Source organism: Plecotus auritus, assembly GCF_963455305.1.
Source record: "Plecotus auritus genome assembly, chromosome: 9".
Lineage (NCBI taxonomy): Eukaryota > Metazoa > Chordata > Mammalia > Chiroptera > Vespertilionidae > Plecotus > Plecotus auritus.
In genome coordinates, this window is record NC_137783.1 from 149,772,672 (window position 1) to 149,785,939 (window position 13,268).

The 13,268-nt window shown below is 51.0% G+C and overlaps 2 protein-coding genes across 2 annotated transcripts; both read left to right on the forward strand.

The window, feature by feature from the left end:
* Positions 1-131: 131 nt before the first annotated feature.
* CCDC87 (coiled-coil domain containing 87) lies at positions 132-2,890 on the forward strand (the record flags this gene model as incomplete). The annotated part of the gene is made up of 1 exon (XM_080641338.1): positions 132-2,890. One exon carries the CDS (start codon positions 132-134, stop codon positions 2,682-2,684), a length of 2,553 nt encoding a protein of 850 aa, XP_080497464.1. The 3' UTR covers positions 2,685-2,890.
* A 4,437-nt stretch (positions 2,891-7,327) lies between these two features.
* CTSF (cathepsin F) lies at positions 7,328-13,214 on the forward strand. Its single transcript, XM_080643087.1, has 14 exons — positions 7,328-7,636; positions 7,844-7,942; positions 8,200-8,284; positions 8,374-8,435; positions 8,564-8,639; positions 9,212-9,325; positions 9,438-9,583; positions 9,672-9,768; positions 9,848-9,928; positions 11,449-11,568; positions 11,649-11,713; positions 12,014-12,104; positions 12,495-12,553; positions 12,657-13,214. Exons 1-14 carry the CDS (start codon positions 7,424-7,426, stop codon positions 12,729-12,731), a joined length of 1,383 nt encoding a protein of 460 aa, XP_080499213.1. The 5' UTR covers positions 7,328-7,423; the 3' UTR covers positions 12,732-13,214.
* Positions 13,215-13,268: the final 54 nt, after the last annotated feature.

Below are 13,268 nucleotides of genomic sequence, written 5' to 3' on the forward strand. Positions count from 1 at the left end.
CCCGCCCATCCCCAAGGTTCAAGGCGCTGTGAGCACTGGCCGCGCAAGCGCACTCTGGCTATTAGATCCCTGGTTGCCTTAGTAACCGTTTGGCCGCCTCTACCTCGACAGCTTTCGGCGCCAGCGCTAAAATGGAGCCCTTTAAACCTGAACCTGAGCTCCAGCGGTTTTATCACCGGTTGCTGCATCCGCTGTCGCTCTTCCCCAGCAGGAAGGCGTACCCAGAGGCTCAGAAGCGCCTCCCGCAGGAGGTCCCCATGCTACCGTCCCTACCCGTCTCACGGCTGACCGTGGCATCACTGTGCCGCCAGGTGGCCAAGCGGCTGACCAGGTGCGAGCTGGCGGAGCGGATGCCTCCTGCGGGCCCACTCCGTTTCCTAGAGGTCATCTTGGACGAGATAAAGTGCAGCTGGCAGGAGCCTCCCGCCGAACCTAGTCTGAGTCACTTCAACAACCAGAGGCTGCGGAAGCGGGTGCTGGTTTACGTGCTGCTCAGCTGCGAGCAGCTCTTCTTACGCTACCTGCATCTGCTGAAGACAATGCCGACCTCCTCACATGTCTTCACTGAATCCGCCACGCTCACCCGGTTGGCCGCCAGCCTCGCCAGGGATTGCACCATCTGCCTCACTAGCCCCGAGGTCTACCGTGGCCTGCTCGCCGACTTCCGCACCCTGCTGAAAGTGGAGCAGGCCCAGGGCGGCATATACAAGCTGCGCCCCTTTAGACACCCTGCGGCTTCCAAGCCTCACAGGCCTCACAGCACCAGTTTCGCTCAAATACCATACTGCAACCTCAACCTGAACTATCTCATCCAACTCAGCCGCTCGCGAGAGTTTCTCAGTGAGCCTAGACCCGATCCTGTGAAGGAATTAAAGTCCATCCCTCAGCTAAAGAGAAAGACTCTCCGCTGGCTGCCTGCCATGCACAAGAAGGGAGAAAGCTTCACTTCCTCACAGGTGGAGTCACTGCCCAGGTATTCGGTGGCTCGCACCAGCGTGTCTTCCCCCATCTCCTATTTGCCTCTCTACTCCCGGCTTCACAAGGGCCAGTCCATGCCCTCTCTGCGTGAGGGCTGGAAGCTAGCAGATGAATTGGGCCTTCCTCCACTCCTCCCTCGTCCCTTGACCCCACTGGTCCTGTTTGCAGAGAGCAAACCAGAGCTAGTAGAGGACATGGTGGCCGAGGACCTGAAGCAGATAATGAAGAACATGAAATTGGAGTGGACTCGCTACTCACCAATGGACTCAGGTGTGTCCCCGCTCCTGGGGGCCCTGACCCATCACCCAGCCACGGCACATCGCATAGAAGAGATGCAGAGAATGTTGAATGAGGAAGAAGAAACCTCTGGGCAGTGGGGTCCCCAGTTCCCCAAACCCCCTCCACTTCACCCACAGCCAGTGACAGTTACTTTGAAGCTAAGAAATCAGATCGTGGTCCAGGCAGCTGGTGTACAGGTCTCTGAGAGAAAGTTTTTGGATTCCTTCCACGTTGAAGGGACTGGAGCCTTATACAACCACCTGGCTGGTGAACTGGATTCCAAACTTATCGAGGAAATGGATATTGATCGCTTCGTTGGGAACAGCATCAGGGAGGTCTATAAGGAGTTGATGAGCCGTGTCTCTATTGACCACTTCTCGTTTGACCAGGGACCCTTGGTTGAGCCTGCAACCAATAAAGACTGGTCAATGTTCCTATCCTCAGCCTTTCTGCATCAAGAAAAGCAGCATCGTGTCATCAACCCCAAGCTGGTTGGTCTTTGTCCCAAAAGAGTAAACACTGTACAGTCCTCTCTTTCATCATTCCAAGTAAACAAAGGCTGGGAGGGACAGCCAAACAAGATCTCAGGAATGAACTGGTCGAAAAATGCCTTGTCTGTGGATGACTACTTCAAATACCTCACCAACCAGGAGACAGATTTCCTCCATGTCATCTTCCAAATGTACGAAGAGGATGTTCCTATGGAGATCGTGGCCCCTGTCAGAGAGTCCCTAAAGATTCAGCACCCACCTCCATTGCTAGAAGATGAAGAGCCAGATTTTGTGCCGGGGGAGTGGGATTGGAACACAGTGCTGGAGCACAGTCTAGAAACTAGGAGGACCAGCCTCCTGGGAGAACCTTACAAAATCCGGAGTCTGCAGAAGCGTCTGGAGCGGCTGTGGTCCATTCTTGAGGTTCCTGACAAGGACCGGCTGGACATGGCTATCAAGTACAGCTCCAACGCCCGTCTGAGGCAGCTGCCTTTATTGGTGAGTGCCTGGGAGCAGACCCTGCAGCCCATTCAGCTGCGGGAGATATTGCTGGGGAAACTGGAGTGGTTTGAGCGACACGCCTCTGACCCCAACCGTTTCTTCCAAAAGACTGACATGGATCTGACTCGTTTATTGGAGGAGAATCAAATCCGAAACCGTCTACATAGGAAGCTCAATCTAATGGAGGCTCCGTTGGTTTCGCTCCTAGAGGAGGTTGAGGTCATCTTTGGTGAGCCGGTGACGTTCAAGGGGCGGCGCTACCTGGACAAGATGAAGCTTGACAAAGTGGAGATGCTCTATTGGCTGCAGCAGCGGCGGCGGATGCACCAACTGGTTGGGGCCCAGAAAGCCTCCCACCAGTCAGCCATGTTCAGGAGGCTCAACAGGCATCCTTTCACAGCCCCTAGGAATACTCTTAGGCCAAGTACCCCCTAATCCCTCCCTCAATCCCCAACACCCAGCAGCTCATCCAGACCTCTTGACTGCTTGGGAAGAAGAAATACCTGGGAGTGCAGGGTTCAAGAACATTGTGCTTCTAACTACCAAGGGACTGAGATTAACACTTTATTTTGACAGTGAAATTCTCATAAAAGAATCCCCAAGGCCAGTATTCCCATTTATGTTAAGCTAAGCACAGTACAGCCAAAATCTCATGTATCAAAAGAACTGAGACCATCGCTTGGAGTTCATTGTAATGGAAAACCATCAACTTTGGAATACCTGGGCATTTCTATCATGCTTCATTAAATGGGCTGACAGAGCCCCAAATCAAAAGGCTCTATGGCATAATGGTTAAGAGCTAGAGTTAGTAGATGTGGGTTTAAATTCTGGCTGTGTACAAATTACTTAACTGCTCTGCACCTGGACCATCGTATGTCAGGTGAAGGGTTGAGTCCAGGTTGTCACTTTTTCCAGTTTTAGCATAAAATTTTTTATTAAAATTTTATCAGTTAATACAAGCATATGGTACAAAGTATACAAGGGTATGTACTGAAAAGTAAGTCTCCTTCCCATCCTTACCTCTAATAACTCAGTTCCCCTCCCTGGGGGTTACAACTGTTACCAGTTTCTTGTGTATCTTTTTCATTCCCTTATTCAGCAAATAATTATTGAGTACCTACTAGGTATTTTATGCTTGGTTTTAACACTGAACAAAACAAAGATCCTTACCCTTTGTAGTTTACATTCTACTGGAGGGAAATAGACAATAAGCCATAAACATAGCACCTAAGCACATTGAATAATAAAATGTTAGCAGTTGATAAGTACTGTGAAAAAAAGAAAAGGAGTAGGATAAGAGGAAATAAAGGGTGAGGGATGTAGTTTTATTTATTTTATATATATATATATATTTTATTGATATTTCACAGAGAGGAAGGGAGAGAGATAGAGAGCTAGAAACATCGATGAGAGAGAAACATCGATCAGCTGCCTCCTGCACACCTCCCACTGGGGATGTGCCCGCAACCAAGGTACATGCCCTTGACTGGAATCGAACCCGGGACCTTTCAGTCCACAGGCCGACGCTCTATCCACTGAGCCAAACCGGTTTCGGCAAGGGATGTAGTTTTAATCAGGGTAGTCAGTATAGGTCTCACTGGGAAGGGAAGATTTGAGCAAAGCGTTGAAGGAGGGGAAGAAGTGAGCCCCGTTTAGGACAACTTACCTGGCAGCCATTGCAAAACTCTAAGGCAGGCAGATAAGTGGGGTGTCTCAGAAAGCAAGGTGGCCAGTGTAGGTGGAGCAGAGCTGGGGGAGAGATGAGTCAGAGGGGTCATGACAAGGTGCCAAGGGTCAAGTTAGGTCATGTAAGGCCTCAGGCCATTGTATATAAACTAGTTCAAATATATGCTCATATGTGCATCTATTATCTATGCATATGTTTATAACTAGCATGCTGTACCTCTGCTTTTTAAACTATTTTTATTGATTTATTTTTTTGAGAGAGATTGATTTGTTGTTCCACTTATTTATGCATTCATTGGTTGATTCTTGTATGTGCCCTGACTAGGGATCGAACCTTCAATTTTGGTGTATCAGGTCGATGCTCTAACCAACTGAGCTACTCGGCCAGGGCTGTACCTCTGTTTTGCTCCTTTCTTTTTTCATGTAACATGCCTCAAGCTCATTCCATATCAATGTACATTGAGCTGCCTTATTCTTGTTGATAGCTATATAGTATTCCACTGTGTGTATATTTCTTTATTATTGGACATTTACAAACAAACAAAAATGCTCTAAAAGTCTTCATTCGTCTATTTAGGATTGCTACTATTTCTATAGTTTAAATTCCTGAAAGTGGAATTATGTCTAAGCATAAGCTTTTATAATTTTGATAGATATTACTGATTACCCTCCACAACTTGCACTATCATCAATATTGTATGACTATAGTTCTTTCCCCACTTTCAACAATAGAATGTTATCAAATTTTAAAATCTTTACCATCAGTAGGTAAAAAATGTTATCTTATTTGAGTTGTGTTCTTATTTCTTTTATGAGTGAAGTTGCATATTTCATACATTTAAAGCTATTTTTATTTCCTTTTCGGTACAATGCCCATGCTTTCTGCCCACTTTTCAATTGATTTTGACCATTTTGTTTTCTTTATTTTTCAGCACTCTTTATATATTCTGGAAATTTAGCTAACATGTTAATAGTTACCTTGTGCAGAACACTTTCCCTGCATGATTTCTTAGACTCCTCATGGCCACCTATGAAATATGTTATTTTAATCGCCATCTTGCAGCTGATGAAATGAAGGCTCAGCTAGGTAAGGTAACTTACCCACGGTCATAAAGGTAGTATGTTGGAGAGCCAGGATCCAAGCCCAGGTCTGTGTGACCCAGAAGCCTCCATGTGTCTTCTTGGTGTGCTGATTCTGGGAGGTATGGTGGTAAGAGCTCTTAGGCACAGCCTGCCTCACCTGTTGGCATAGGTAACGTAAAAGCCTCAGCTCTCCACCACTCACCATTTGCTGGCACATAAACTTCCACTTTGTATAAAAATAGCATTTCTCAACTTTTCCACCCAAGTTTCCCTTTGAATGGAGGAACATAAACAAGCATCTTGGTCAGGTATGAGGGATTGGGGTGTGGAGGAAGTAGAGGGAAGCAGTGCTGACCTGAAAGGCATGAGATAAATTTCTTTAAAGTCTTTTACTTTTGAAAGTTATGCAAAATTTACACCCTACTTCATAATATTTTCATATAAAAATGATGCTTGAAATTATTATTTTTTTAAATATATTTTATTGATTTTTTACAGAGAAGAAGGGAGAGGGAGAGAGAGTTAGAAACATTGATGAGAGAGAAACATCAATCAGCTGCCTCCTGCACACCCCCTACTGGGGATGTGCCTGCAACCAAGGTACATGCCCTTGACCAGAATCGAACCTGGGACCCTTGAGTCCACAGGCCGACGCTCTATCCACTGAGCCAAACCGGTCAGGGCGATGCTTGAAATTATTTATATTTGTATTAAACTGCCCCTTGGGAAGACATGCTATATTTAGCATTTATGTTTTGGCTTCTCCCCTGGAATACTGCTGCATTCTCCAGAAGTTACACATGACCCAGGCGAGAAACGCTACGGCAGGGTCAGCAGACTTTTTCTGTGGAGGATCAAATAGTAACATATTTTGGCTTTGTGAGCGATATGGTCTCTGTCACAAGGCTCATTTTTGCTTTTGTCATGTGAAAGCAATTATAGATAATAGCTTAACTAAATGGACAGGGCTGTGTTCCAATAAAACCTTCTTTCCAAAACAGGCCCTCAGGTTGTAGTTTGCTAACCAAAGTGCAACAGCATCAGGCCCTTTAAAATGTGTACCCTCTGAGTCACGCCTGCCAGGACTAGACCAGGTGATCTTTAACATCGGTTTCCCTCACTCTCCAAGTATACGGTAACCCTCCACCCACTCTGTGACTTCTCCAACTCCCTTAAATGCTCTCTTCCCTTTTTCTTCTCCCTCAGCTTGGCATGTCATGCAGGAAAAGTTCTTTTTCTCAGCTGTCTCTCCACTAGGCTGTGAGCTCCAGTAGACAGCACTAACGTAATGTAACTGTTCATGCCGCTGTTACCCAACGCAAGTGGTTTGCCCTTGGGGTGCTCTATTCAAGGAGGAGATGTGGTTGTTGCAAGGTAGTTTTATTTACTCGCAGCAAGTAAAGAAGAGGGGATTCATACCCAAAGCTCGATCTCCAGAAGCTTACCATTGATTACATACACTATTTGGTCAATTACTCATTGATTTCAGTTGGCTTAGTGTCAAGCTCATCCTATTTACAGCTGGCCTGCAAAATACTGTACCACATTTTAATATTTAGCAAGAGTAGTATTTAGTAAGAATTGCCCAGACCTTGAGACCCTTGTCCTAACAGGGGTGGGCAAATTTTTGACTCGAGGGCCACAATGGGTTCTTAAACTGGACCGGAGGGCCAGAACAAAAGCATGGATGGAGTGTTTGTGTGAACTAATATAAATTCAAAGTAAAGGAGCGGAGGGGAGAGCAAGAGAACCCTCCGCTCTTTCGGCTCCAACATCTCTTGCTAGGCCATGAGACCCGAGTGGTTGCATGGTTTTGTTTGACCCTAACAATAGCCTGAGGAACTAACTGCCAATCCAGGGAATATTAGCTGCCATTTTGCTGATGAGAAGAGAGGCCTCAAAGAAGAATCGAACTGTGAATCCAGGCTCTGAGGCCAACTGCCTGGGTTCAAGTCCTGCTCCATCACTTGTCCAATGTTTGGTAAACCGCTTAATCTCCCTAAGCCTCTATTTCCTTAATTATTAAGTTGGGATTACATCTACTTCGCAGGATTGCTACAACGATTATATGTTAACATATAATAAAAATGCAATAAATGTTAGTTACTTTTATTCTTAGGCTAGCTCCAGAGACCTAAAAGGATTATTCGCAGGCTGGGGCTCCTGCAGACTTGGGTTGTGCCAGGACCCGCTGGTCCCCGCCGGGCTGGACCCCACCCACCTGCGCAGTCAGCGCGCCCCACGTGCCTCGCATAAACAAATGACTGCGCAGGCGCCCCACACGGACGTCCATTGGCCGGTGCCCAGGAGCGGGGCGGGGGTTCAGGTCCCAAGGTCTTAGACTACTCGGTCGGGTCCGTTGGCCTGGGCTGTCTGTGGGTTCCGCCGCCGGCTTCGCCCTCGCGATGGCGTCCTGGCTGCCCCTTCTGTGGTTGCTGGGGCTACTCCCAGGCGCTACCCCCGCCCCGCCCCGCCGAGACGCCGGCGCGCAGGCCTGGGAGCCCGCGTCCCCGGAGCTGCTGCGGCGGCCCGCCCGCTTCGCCCTGGACACGTACAACCGCGGCCTGGCTGCCGGGGCGCGGGCCGTGCTGGGGACCGTGAGCGGTCGCGTCCGCCGAGTGAGGACGCGGCTGGGGCGGGGACGCGGGGCCCTAGACCAAGAGATAGGAACTTTGGCTTAAACTTAGGGTGGGGGCACTGGACGGCTGGACACCTTTGATTGGGATGGGGGAGGGGGCGCGGTGGGGCTGTGGGACCCAAGACCACGGGGCTGAGGTGGGAGTGGCTGTGCCCGCCTCACCCGCCCCACCCACCCCTCCAACCAGGCAGGCCGGGGGTCGCTGTACTCTCTGAAGGTGACGCTGGAGGAGCTGCCCTGCAACGACCCCACGGTGTGCCAGCTCCCTGTGTCTAAGAAAACCCTGGTGAGTGATGGGGCTCCCTCAGTTCCCTGTCCCCACGCTGACTCTGGCAGCAGTTGGGAAGGTGGGTCAAGCCAAAAGGAAGGGATCTGAGGCAACAGCTACTCAGGTCACTTCCCTGGCCGCGGGCCAGAGGTCATGCTTTAAAGGGTAAGATGTCTCCACTGTGGGGGTGATTGCCTTGGGGGTGATCCTCATCTGGGGAGCCTCCAGCGCCATCTAGCCGAGGGCCCCAGACTGGCTTTCTCCTCTCCCCCTAGCTCTGCAGCTTTGAAGTCTTCTATGAGCTAGGAAAACATGCGTTGCTGAAGCAGGACTGTGGCCCAGTGGATACCAAGATGAAAGGTGCTGGGATAGCCCAAGGTTGCTGGGATAGCCTGGATCAGACTTCATTCAGGGTTCAGCCTTGATTCCTTTGTTCCAATCCTATCCAGATGACAAAAATGAGACTTTCAGTCCATTCCTCCCACTGTTGGACAGGGACCTTCTACCCCAGGTGAGGAGCCCCTCTCTCTCTGGGCATCTGGCTGCTGCCTTATATCCCCTCTCTTCCCCTCACCCTGGCCTGGGGCTCCCTGGTCAGTCTGAGAAGGACTCCTTGTAAAGACCCCTCTGCCTTTCCAGGACTTTTATGTGAAAATGGCTTCGCTCTTCAAGGACTTTATCACCACCTATAACCGGACCTATGAGACAGAGGAGGGTGAGGACCCAGTCTGGGGTGTACCCGTCCCAATCAGATCAGGCCTTCCCCCACTTTGGCACCTTGGTGTTGGAAGGGGAAGGACAGGAGAGGTAGTGCATCCTTTCAAGGACTCCTAAATCCCTAAGTTCTTGCCCAATTTCCCAGGATTGGGCGGCTACCTCAGGGATCTGACTTTCTCCCATCTGATCTTCCTGGTCAGAAACCATGGGCCTCCATCATTCTGGGTACAGTGGGATGGGCAAAGGACAGATTTTCTCTGCTGGAGGCCCCTGGCATGATGGCCTTTTCCTATGACCTCCTGTCTGGGGTGCTCTTTGGAGCCCATTCTGGTTCTGCCTTCACACCTGGGAAGTCATCACCCCAGTTTGGCCCCAAAAGTTTATCACACCTTCTAATCCTATCACTTGCAGGTCTGCCCCCCACCCTTACCTGCTCCAGGGTTCTGTCCTTCCTGAGCTTACAGAGCCCACCTACTCCCCAGGAAAACCTCTGCCAGTTAACCCCAAGCACCCCTCCTCTATGATCTGCCTGGAGTCTGAGCCCCTCCTCTCCTGCTCCTTGGTCCTCAGAAGCCCAGTGGCGCATGTCCATCTTTATCAATAACATGATACAAGCACAGAAGATTCAGGCCCTAGACCGTGGCACAGCTCAGTATGGAGTCACCAAGTTCAGTGACCTCACAGGTAGGGCTGGTGGCCAGAGCCATCATGGAGCCTAGAAGAGTCAGGACCTGTTTCTAAGGCCCTGATCAGTGCTGGCTTAGAAACACCCCCCCCCCCAATCCGCTGCCCACAGAGGAGGAGTTCCGCACCATCTACCTGAATCCCCTCCTAAAAGGGGAGTCTGGCAAGAAGATGCGCCTGGTCAAGTCCGTTGGCGACCCTGCCCCACCTGAGTGGGACTGGAGGGAAAAAGGGGCTGTCACCAAAGTCAAGAACCAGGTTGGACCCCTCAGAAGTGAGGGTGGGACATGGAAATTGCCCTGGGGTTGGGAGGAGACCCAGCCCTGACTCTGCCCATCTCTTGTAGGGCATGTGTGGTTCTTGCTGGGCCTTCTCAGTTACAGGCAACGTGGAGGGCCAATGGTTCCTGAAACGGGGGGACCTACTCTCCCTCTCTGAGCAGGGTGAGCATCCCGCTATACCCCCCTGTGCCCAGCCCAGCTCCTCCCAAGGGCTCCTTGTGACTGCCCTTATATCTCCTAGAGCTCGTGGACTGTGACAGCGTGGATAAGGCCTGCATGGGTGGCTTGCCCTCCAACGCCTATTCGGCCATAAAGACTTTGGGTATGCATTTATGGGGTCAGGAGGGACAGGGGGAGCCACTTCTCCCTCCACCTGAAGTCACATTTTGTGAGGGGGAGAGACATAAGCATGGGAATCATGTGAACTGGGTTTAAGTCTTCGTGCTGACCCTTCTGGTTGAAGTCCTTGGGCAAGTCAGCTCTTTCAGAGCCTCAGTTGCCTCATCTGTGAAATGGGGCTCATGCCCGCCTCATAGGATTGCCTTGAGTATCAAGTGAGGAAACATTTGTCAAGTTCCTGGCACATAACAGGGTCTTGATTTTTTTGTTGCTTGGAGGTCTATATTTCTAGCCACTGCTAAACCAGGTAGTAACACACCTCACTCTTGAGGGGAGGTGTTGAATTAAATAGGCAATTCAGTCAAGCAGTGGGCTGCAGAGAAAAGGATAAAGGCCTGAGGGACTGAAGTGGCCATATAGAAACTGGTCTGGAAGCCTGGCGGGATCGGGGCCAGATTGGGACCCACACATGCCCTACAAGAGCTGGGAAGAGTCAGGGTTGAGTCCTGTCAGAGCAGGACAAGCAAGCCAAGGTCAAGAGTCCTAGGAAAGCAGGGACAAGCGAGGAGTCAGCAGTTGGGGCCTGAGTTCCATCCCTGCCACATTTCTCACTGGTTATTCCCTCAACCCCCTGAGTTGACACTCTAAATCAGTGGTTCTCAACCTTTCTCATGCCGCGACCCTTTAATACAGTTCCTCATGTTGTGGTGACCCCCAACCATAAAATTATTTTCGTTGCTACTTCATAACTGTAACTTTGCTACTGTTAATGAATCGTAATGTAAATATCTGTGTTTTCCGATGGTCTTAGGCGACCCTGCTAGCGGTTCTCGATGGTCTTAGGCGACCCTGCTAGCGGTTCTCGATGGTCTTAGGCGACCCTGCTAGCGGTTCTCAACCTGTGGGTCGCCCACAGGTTGAGAACCGCTAGCAGCGTCGCCTAAGACCATCGGAAAACACAGATATTTACATTACGATTCATTAACAGTAGCAAAATTACAGTTATGAAGTAGCAACGAAAATAATTTTTTAATATATTTTATTAATTTTTTACAGAGAGAAAGGGAGAGGGATAGAGAGCCAGAAACATCGATGAGAGAGAAACATCGATCAGCCGCCTCCTGCACACTCCCTACTGGGGATGTGCCCGCAACCAAGGTACATGTCCTTGACCAGAATCGAACCTGGGACCCTTGAGTCCACAGGCCAACGCTCTATCCACTGAGCCAAACCGGTTAGGGCAACGAAAATAATTTTATGGTTGGGGGTCACCACAACATGAGGAACTGTATTAAAGGGTCGCGGCATTAGAAAGGTTGAGAACCACTGCTCTAGATTGAGGCTTTTCCTCAGAGGGGATGGCCTGTGTTCTGGGGTAGATGAGGAATGTGAAGCCTTGTGGATAAGGGGCTTAGCATAGCCTCTGGCTAGAAGAAGAGGAATGTATGCTAAACAGAGTCCACCTTTTCTCTACTTCCCCATTTACTCCCCACCGTTGCCCAGGAGGGCTGGAGACAGAGGATGACTACAGCTACAGTGGCCACTTGCAGACCTGCAGCTTCTCTGCAGAGAAGGTCAAGGTTTACATCAATGATTCAGTAGAGCTAAGCCACAATGAGCAAGGTGAGTGAGGGGTGGGATAGGGACAGGCCATGTGAGGCTGGGGCCTGGGTGCCCCTGATACTGCCCCTCCCCTGTCACAGAGCTGGCGGCCTGGCTGGCCAAGAACGGCCCCATCTCCATTGCCATCAACGCCTTTGGCATGCAGGTAAGGCCCTAGCTCAGCTGTGGGCAAACTACGGCCCGCGGGCCAGATCCGGCCCGTTCGGCTGTTCTATCTGGCCCGCGGAGCCGAAAGAGCAGAGGGTTCTCTTGCTCTCCCCTCCACTCCTTTACTTTGAAGCTTTTGTTCCGGCCTTCTGGTCCAGTTTAAGAACCCATTGTGGCCCTCGAGTCAAAAAGTTTGCCCACCCCTGCCCTAGCCCCACTGCCCCTGCTCCATTTCTTGCTGACTCCTCCCCTACCTCTCCTTGGACTTGGCCCCCTATTGCTTATTCTCCCTCCTCAGTTCTACCGCCATGGAATTTCCCACCCACTGAGGCCTCTCTGCAGCCCTTGGTTCATTGACCATGCTGTACTGCTTGTGGGCTATGGCAACCGTGAGTTCTGTTGACCCCCTCTCTGCCCACCCACCCCAGGTCACAGGCAGAGGTTGAACCACAGCATCTCAGGACTCTAGGGGGAAATCTGGGGAAAGCCTGGGAACCTTGTCCCCAGCTGTGGGCCGGGTGGGATCATCCATCCCCTCCGTGGATGGGAAGGCTGAGGCAGTAGGAAGTTAAATTGTACGGACGACTAACCTGCATGAGGGGAGTAGGCAGGTACCCTTCCTGCACCCTAGAGCCCCAGGTCTCCAGGAGGGTGGTAGGTGGGCCTGTCTTTTTTCTGCTCTTTTCCTAGTACCTGTCACACAGTAGGCCCACAGCAGATATTTGAAGAGTGCAGAGTGCTTGGGGCCCTGACTCCCTGCACTCCCCACTACTTCCCAGGCTCTGATGTTCCCTTCTGGGCCATCAAGAACAGCTGGGGCACTGACTGGGGTGAGGAGGTGAGTCTTGCCTGCTTAGCCCTCGGCCCTCCAGCCGCCACCCTGCCCTAGTGCCCTCACCAACCCCGCCCCCTCCCCCCCCCCCCCCCCCCGCCTCTTCCAGGGTTACTACTACTTGCATCGTGGGTCTGGGGCCTGTGGTGTGAATATCATGGCCAGCTCAGCGGTAGTGAACTGAGGAGCACCAGCTCAGGACCTGGTGCTGACCAGGGCAGTCCCTCCCCGAGCCCGACCTGCATTTCCAGGCCCCTCCCCAGGAGGCACAGCTGGCTCAGGGATGGGGGCCGGGTGCCTCAGGGTGAGCAAAGGGCACTGGGCGAGGGGTACAGCCCCTATCCCCTCCACCCAACTCCCACTCTGAAGTTCCCCAACTGCACCTTTGTTAAGTTGTGGTAGCTAGGAGGGTCTTGGGGTGAAGGACGATGTCTTGGCAGCTGAGCTGGGCCAAGAACCCTGGGCTCAGGCAAGGAACAGGTGGGAAGCAGATATTCTGGTCTTAAATTCAGCTTGTCCTCAGCAGACTCTGGCTTCCTGACCTGGCTTTTCTCTGACGTTATAAATTCTGGTCCCCTGGAGTAGGGGACAGTATCCCCTTTCATGTCTAGACAAACTGTTGTAACCACCCTTTTCTAACAGCAATAAAGAGGTGTCCTCAGCTCCAATGTGGTGTGAATGCTCAGTCCCTGAGGTCAAGGAGGCGTGGTGGGGAGCCCTG